Source organism: Gigantopelta aegis, chromosome 4, assembly GCF_016097555.1.
Source record: "Gigantopelta aegis isolate Gae_Host chromosome 4, Gae_host_genome, whole genome shotgun sequence".
NCBI lineage: Eukaryota > Metazoa > Mollusca > Gastropoda > Neomphalida > Peltospiridae > Gigantopelta > Gigantopelta aegis.
This window is the reverse complement of record NC_054702.1, coordinates 13,609,132-13,617,524: the sequence shown is the minus strand read 5'-3', so window position 1 is coordinate 13,617,524 and position 8,393 is coordinate 13,609,132. Positions and strand designations below refer to the sequence as shown.

Below are 8,393 nucleotides of genomic sequence, written 5' to 3'. Positions count from 1 at the left end.
TATAGACTCGACATTTCACGGAATAATAATAATGATAAAGGGGAGACCCGCCACTTCTATCAGAATTTTTTATGCCGATAGAATACCATATGCCACGGATTTTGATCAATTGTACATTGGACTTGTTGTCGTTGTTGATCACTTATATGAATTCTAATCATTAAGCTTAGCGGGAATGAAGATAGGAACCCAGAACCTTGTACCCCTTAAACGGACGACATAACCATTGCGTCACCGAAACCGGTTGCCAGAGTATTTATTTTAAACTGGACTTTTTTTTTAAACACTACAACCCAGCCCATTAAAATGTGTTATATATTGCGTCCCACCTCGTCTATTCACACCCCGGTCCCAGGCCACTCCCCATGTCGTTTTGCACCGCCGCTGGAAGCTGTCTGTAATGACAGCCTGTCACGGTTCGAATTCCTGCTTCCCTTCAAGCGGGGCCGAGCGTATTGAATGGCGACTGGCCACCTACGGGGTGCAGGCTTCAGAGCTAAATGATCAGCAATTTTCTCAGCGGAGACGAATCTTCAAAAGAAAGCCTATCAAGTTCCCAAATCCATTCAAAGACAGTGTTTTGCTTTCGGGACTCGCAGCGTTCATTATATTTTTGAAGTCATTACATTGTTAGCGGCGTTGTATTGGGTTGGTCTCTGTGCTGTGCGGAGTTTCGGGGTTTCGAATCTATTGGAGGGACAACCTGCGCAATAATTATGCAAATGTGGCGCTAAGGCTGCCCCGCAGAAGGTAGGGGATTCCACGGAGAGTTCATACAATTTGCAGGCGATAATGACACCCTGACGGATCCCGCTTTCTGGCAGAACTGACAAATTGCCGGGTGATTATCTCTCGTGGGTTCTGGGCTGGTGAAACATAAACACAGTTGACAGTCTATCGTTCTGTCTGTACTCAGGGCTGGCTACCCCGCACTACGTGTAGTTATTAGTAGTGCACAGGACGCTGACTCGTTTAGTTGTGTTTCACTCGTCTCTTCGATTCCCTTGAAATGTCCGGTGTGCATTCGAGGTTTGTTGTTGGGGTTTTTTTGGTGATGTTGTTTTGGTGGTGGTGGTGGTGGTGGTGGTGGTGGTGGGTAATAGTTAGAAACAAACGATAATAACCATACGTAAAAAAACCCACCCAGAAACGTTCCTATGTCCATGTTTAGACTAGGTTTATTTAAGGCTAGCAGATATAGCTCTGAGTGAGCAAATTATTCGCCAAATTATCTAGTAAACTTAAAAAAATTGAAGGAAACCAGGTGCTTTTTTTTAAGGAAATACCAAATATTACATGAAACTATTTAACTTAAAGATGGTAATTGACGAATTTGGCAAGTAACCGAGTAATCGTTGGGCAGGGTGGAACTTGTTGGTGTTGCTACAGAGCTAGATCTGGCACTCGCTAATTGGCGAATTATAATTTAACATGGCAAACTAGTTCCATGTAAACATTGATATTTTCTTTGGAAGTAACTGTGGATTACTGCAATTTTTGAAGCTTAATTGTTAATAGATAATTTAGCGAAATGTCCTCATTCAGAGCCAGCCCTTCGGTAGTGTTTATTTTAAAAACATATTTCGTGTACATTTATTTGAATTTAAGTTAAATGCATTATGTTTTTGAAGGACTAGGTTCTTGGCTCACACCAACACAGTCTGGCTATTGTTTTGTCTAAATACATATTGAAAGAACTAAAATGTCATATAATATTTGTTGTTCATGATTATTCTCCAAATATATGCATGTATATATGTTTTTGTTATTTTGTTTTGTATATAGAAATGGGGCACGTATTGCAGAGTGATATGTCTTACTTCTAAGATAGGATGTCTAATGCATGGTTAATTTATTTTTCAAACTTTTATATTTGTAAGTTTTCGATAAATGAAAATTCAAATATCTTCTTTTTTTTCTTTTTTTAAATCATAACTATGTACTAATAAACATTAAAGTAAAATAAATTCATTAAAACTTATGTACGATACGTTTTGATCACACGGCTTTACGACTTTAAAATACAAAACATATTTGGCTATTTGGGTTATTTCTATTTCTGTTGTGAAGTGACGTAGAGAAAGAAACCTCTCATTGTCGACCGCAGTATTTTGTAGCAGACGACAGAACATCATTGGGCTCGCGCGCTGTCGAGTAGCCGATACGCGTTTCACACGGCGTGGAGTCAGTAGTGGCCGCTAGACTTTCCTGTCGATGGAGATGTTAAAGTTTTTAAACTCTTGGCCAACGTTATAGAGATATTTACAGCTGATTTCATGTATTCATATTTTCTTGCAGGGGACACACTTTTGGCCTTAGAAGCTTGAGCAAGCCCGACCTATGTTTAGTGAACTGAAAGACGCAACACAGAGGTTTCGGTGAAGCGGAAGAGATATAGTATATCAGTCGGCTTGGCTCGGCTGTACGGCATAGCTGAACCAACATTACTCCGGAGTACCAGAGATATTCTTCGCTCCGTTGTTTTCTGCGATTTGTTTTTTGTTTTATATTTTTTTATTAACAACATACATGAAGGATTCAGCTATGAAATGCTAGTCATGGGAGTTTATTCGTTCTGTGAGTCAGTGCACGTTCTTCCCATGGGCTGATTATTTATTATTGTTGTTATATACTGGAATGGATTCATTAATCGTTCGTACGAGCAGTCCTGTGATGGAGCCGGTGTTTCAAGGAACCGTGCACACCGCGTCGTTGGCGGTGTGTACAGTGTTGGTGCTGTTCGTCGTCATTCTTGGATCGTTCGGTAACGGAATAGTGATCCTGTCGGCTGTCAAGTGCAAGAGAATGAGATCCAACTTCGATCTGCTGATAGTGAACCTAGCCGGCACTGACTTCATCTTGTGTACCTGTCTCTCGCCCGTGTTCCTCTATTTATTGTTCACAGACCCTCCTACGCCAAAGTTATTCTGTGGAAGTTTCCTGTTCCTGGGTACGGCGTGTGGAATGCTTTCATTGCTAACCATCGTGACTATTGCCCTGCACCGCCAAGCGCGAGTTGTCGGGAAGGCTAAAGGTAGTCTTACACCTACGAAAACTGCGCTCATCCTAGCCACAATCTGGTTGATGAGTCTGGGAACAGCTTTAGGTGGGACTCTACACGTGACTTCCAACTGGGACGACTCGTTTCAGAACTGTCAAGTGATTATTAACAGTCCCAACCTAAGGACTCATAACTTCGTTTTGTTCTTCGTCTGCCCTGTCGTGACTATTGGCTGTGCTATAATAGCCGTTTCCTACACCATCATAGGAAGAGCAGTGCGAAACCAGACGAAAGCTCTTCGGGTAACCACGGTAACCACTAGTATATACAAAGGTCCGAGAACTAAAGTTCCACCGGACCAGAAACTGTTACCGGAAACAAAGCCGCGAGAGAAGATGAGGCGGATAGTGTATTCTGGACGACAGTGTCCGTGTTGCTGCGGTCAAGCTGTTCTGGACAAGGAAAATAAAGCCATAACGATGTGTCTCGTGGTTATTTTCACCATCCTCCTGTGCTGGACCCCTCTCGTTATTTCACAGTTCGTTGAACTCGTCACTGGTGAATCCATTATACTTTATCAAGTGAAATTATGTGGAATAGCCCTCGTGTTTTTAAACAGCGCTCTCGACCCGTACATCTACGGCCAGCACAACGGGCGGATAAAGAAGAAATACAGACGGCTGTTGTGGGATTTTATCCGCTGTCACTGCAAGTCGGTTACCAAGGCAAGACTCCGGCTGACCGCCACTGGCAACCAGCAAACTGCCAAGCAGAAGTCTAACTCCCAAAACGACCAAGATACTCGCACGCTCAATTTAGCTTCACCAAAGCAGGCGCAGAAATTTGTGGATAAAGGTATCGGCCCAGGCAATATTCCCACACAAAGGACGTACACATCCAATATACTTTTATATCAGAATAGCCGAGATCCTGCGGCAAAGATACCGTGTGGTGTTGGTGGTGACGGTGGCGGTGGTGCTCCTGTCAGAAAAGGAGGAAGTCAGGTGGGGGACATCCAAGCAATGATGCATGATGTGAAAAGTTTTGTCCACAAATCTTGTTGTCATACGGGTATTCCCGAGGACCAGAGTCTGATTTATTCATGACAAAGACGGTTTGTGCATCAGCACAGACTGTGAAGTGCAACAAGGTTATTATTGTCTTCAGGGCTTGTATTTATAGAACTACCAACGCTTTCATGGTATGTGTACATGTATATATTTGTCAAGGATGTGACTAGTATATGTGCGCTGTTGTTTAGTAAATCCAGGCAAGCATTTTTGTGGGGGATTTTGATATCATTTGAGACTCATAAATTAAACATCATGTCTAATTTAACTGTTTAAAAACAAAGTTGTATTAATACTATTATTGAAAGAAACATTTAAAGTGTTGTGAGAATATTTGAGACACAAGTAAGTGCATCTGTTCAACAGTACTTATCTTTTTTTTTTCTAGGTACATTCAAGTCTGTATACTAGTTATTTAAGGGATTTACAAAATAGGTGGTTTTATATAGAGAAATAATATTTGTATACAGTTCCAGAAGCAGATCCAAACTTTTTTGGCAGGGGATGTAACTCAAAAATGGCAATTGTCAGGTTGCCTATTAATTATTGGTGAAGAACTGGGGGCGTGGGGAGGGGCACCCCCACCGCCTGTGGAGAGTATGCAAACCCTTGAACACTCCTTTTGGTCCACGTCTGAATTAGGATATTATGTTTTGTACACTTCCTGAACAGGTGACAGTTAATATGTTAGTATAATCTACGTGGTTTTTGGATATAGGTCATTAATAAAGTTGAGAGATAAGTATAATCTGACACAGGTATTAGGTATGGTGCTATATATAGAGAGGAGAAAAACGCAATTGTCTTTTAATATTCATTAAAAATAAGATAATTTCGTGGAAGGGTAAAGAATAATTAAAACCCCCCAACAATTTCCTAATTATGTCTTCTAAATAAATGATTGATCAAACACTGGATTGGAAGTCCATATGTTTGAATTGTCTTCTTTCTGGAGTAGTGGATTCGGGATTGGTTAAAATGGGGTGGGGGTGGGGGTAAAATTCGATCTTAGGACACATCGCATCTCAGACGATCGCTCCTCCACTGTTTTGTTTTGAAGGACGAGCGCTTAAGATTTCTCTGTAATCGTTAGCAGAATGTTCGTCTTGTTTTTCTTTGAAACTAAGATTATGTCTTCTTGCGTTCAACATCAAACACGCTTTTTGTTGTTTGGCGAAAACCTTACTTTGGATATGTTAATATTCCCACTCTCAAACCTCCAAAGGTTTCCGCAACGCAGTTTTTCCCCAATCTTCCAAATACCCTCCATCCCCAGAAGCTTTGGTTCTTCTTACGAACCTGGATCTTGTTTCCATGGCAACCTTTAAACAATACATACTTTCTGAACCCTTTTCCAAAGAAGATGTGTCATATTTCTGTGAGATTTGCTCCATAATCTGCTTGCTAATCCTATAAACACACAGAACTCTGCCCGACAAATCTCGCACAAAGTTTAAACAGTATCGAATGTTGTTTGGCCGCCACAAAACTCGGCAGCGTGCTAGGAACTATTTAAAGATACTTCTGGTTCGTGTATGTAGTGACACGCTGGTTAATAAAAACAAGAAATATTTCGGTTTTTGTAAACACATAGCAGTACATATAACCAATAACTATTTCAGAGCTATTAAATTTATAGCATTACAATGAGGTATATTTTAAATTTAGTAAAACAAGAACTACTATTATTTATTTTAGTACTATATTATAATGTAATAACTTTTATTTTAGTTGTTTAAAAACTAGTACGGTTGTTAGAGATAATAATAACAATAAATATTAATAAATATTAATAAATAATAACTTTTATAATAAGCATAACATTAATTAATTTTAATTTGATTAAGGATAATTCCATCAAAAAATGTTTTATAACAATTTAAGCCCATAATGTTAAATTTATTTTAATTAAGATTATAGAATAACAGCTCAACTGTTAAGACATTAAACATGATGCTTCTCCATTCATTTAAACTTAAGGTGATTTATTTTTAATGGTCTACTTTTACTTTTAAAATAGCTTACAGTTTTTAATAATAATATGAAAAGTTCAAATTGTCTCCTTTTGTATGCTTTTGAAATGTTTCTGGTTATTTTTGTTCAATGTGTGTGTTTGAATTTAATAATAATGTATTAAAACATATCTAATGAACAGTGAGTGTACTGGGTTTAATTGCTAGGATGATTGGGCATTTGGAACTCTTTCGCTGATGATAAAATGCAAACGTTTGAATATTAAGCTTGTCGCACGGGAATGAGTGCCTTTAAAATTTCTCTCTTTTTTTTTTTCTTTTTTTTTTAAATAGAAGCTTCTATACATTCTTAAGTCATGTAATAGGTTATTTAATGTTTATAAAAGTGGAATTGAGTACTATGTGTAACTTCGTTAAGTGCTGCTGCTTATGGTAACATTTCAGTGCCGTGCCTAGTGAGGTTATGGGACTCTCCACCCCCCCCCCCCCCAAAAAAAAAAAAACCCAAAAAAAAAAAAAACCGAAACAGTGCCCTTTTTAGTTATACAAATGCTGGAGGAGACCGTGATTGTTTGTAATCTGTGTTAGTCGGTGGTGCCTACTTGAGATGTTAGGATGTTAGGATCGAACCTCCTCGGTGGACCCATTCTCTGATTGTTTTTTCACATCTCAACCAGTGTTCCACAACTGGTATATCAAAGGTCGTGGGAAAGTGCATGCGATATAGCCCATGCTGTTAATGAAAAAATGTGACTAGAGCTGGTCTCGATAACCGTTACTTCTCAGACGAACATGCGTTTTTAGAATTATGAAAAATGCATTTCGAGGTATTGCAAAAACCTGTATGAACAAAACCACTTCAGCTATACGAAATTAATATTCTAAATAATAAAATTTAAGTACTTCTAATTTGAATTATGAAACACGGCTTTAATCGTGAAACATATGTCCTAATATTTAAAAACTAGGGTCTGTCACTTTAATTTCTTTTGTTTAAAATAATACTCTTTTTTTTTTCTTCTCTAACCGGAGATGGAACTGGTTCTTTTTACTATATTACCCCTAATTATTTTTGGTTAGGTGCGGCCCTGAATTTATTGTAACCTGGCAACTGGTGATTAGTCAATGAAAGTGCAATTAAAACTGCTGTGTACAGTGTAAAATTACGAGATATGTTATTTGTGGCAGACATATCAGATTGTGTAAAATGACTCTAGCTTTATTAAAGTATGTTAAAGCCAACCTTGAAGGGACTACCCTGAGTTTTCTGCATTGTATGATGTTTGAGACTAATGAAATCTTTTAACGACTAAAATTACATATTAAATATATTTTTTTGTTTAGAGTATCATTGTCTACAGGTATATTCAATGTGTTTCTTATCGTCTTAATATTGGTAAATAGCTCAAACTCGATTTGTACGATCGAAAAAAAAATATATATATCAGGAAACTAAATGAAGCCTGTTGTAGTACAAACAGTAGGTCGATGAGACGCACATTTAATATACGGCTAGTGATGTTGTACAATTACAGTGAAGTCCGGATAGTCCCTTTAAAAATAATCGTTGCTGTAGCCCAAGCCACTATTTTATGGGTACACATGCACTATTAGTCCTGTTGTATTTAAAGGCACTGTCCTGCGTTTACTGCCTTTGTAATACGTTTACGACAGACAGAACATTTTTAATGACTATAATTGCATATGAAATACATTTTGTTTAGAATATCAGTGTCTGGATATACAAAACTTATCTGGTTGTCTGAATGCTTTTAGAAACCGAGACTTGATTTTACCTCTCTATAATTTCACGAGTACGTATGGAAAAAAAGAAGAAAAAAAAGAGAAGATTAGGAATTAAAATGAAGTTCGGGCTACTACAACCACTGGGGCGACCAGAAACACATTGAATATACAGACGCTGATGTTATAAACAAGAACATGTATTTGACGTGTGGTTTTAGTTGTTAAAATAGCTCCGTTAATCACAAAGTCAAACATCGTACAGTGGCAGCAAACTGAGGATCGATGATTTAAAATAAATGAACTTGTATACCAGACAGGAAGAACAGAAATGCAGTCGAAAGATGGAATGTTATCAGTCGGTCTGGCTACAGCAAATTATAATATAATTTTGTTTACGGTTGGCTTAGGACAGTTCCAAAATGTGTTACTTGGAGGTGAAGATTAATATTTTAATTATATATTTTTTTTTATATACATTATATATATTATATATATATATATATATATATATATATATATATATATATATATATATATATCCACAAAATCGAATGTACATGAACCAAGTACATATGAAGAAAAACAAGTGGCAAATCCACCAGA

The 8,393-nt window shown here is 37.8% G+C and overlaps 1 protein-coding gene across 1 annotated transcript; it reads left to right on the top strand.

The window, feature by feature from the left end:
* The first annotated feature begins 495 nt into the window (after positions 1-495).
* LOC121372725 (probable G-protein coupled receptor 75) lies at positions 496-5,822 on the top strand. The gene is made up of 2 exons (XM_041499204.1): positions 496-1,029; positions 2,299-5,822. Exon 2 carries the CDS (start codon positions 2,638-2,640, stop codon positions 4,105-4,107), a length of 1,470 nt encoding a protein of 489 aa, XP_041355138.1. The 5' UTR covers positions 496-1,029; positions 2,299-2,637; the 3' UTR covers positions 4,108-5,822.
* The last annotated feature ends 2,571 nt before the right edge of the window (positions 5,823-8,393 follow it).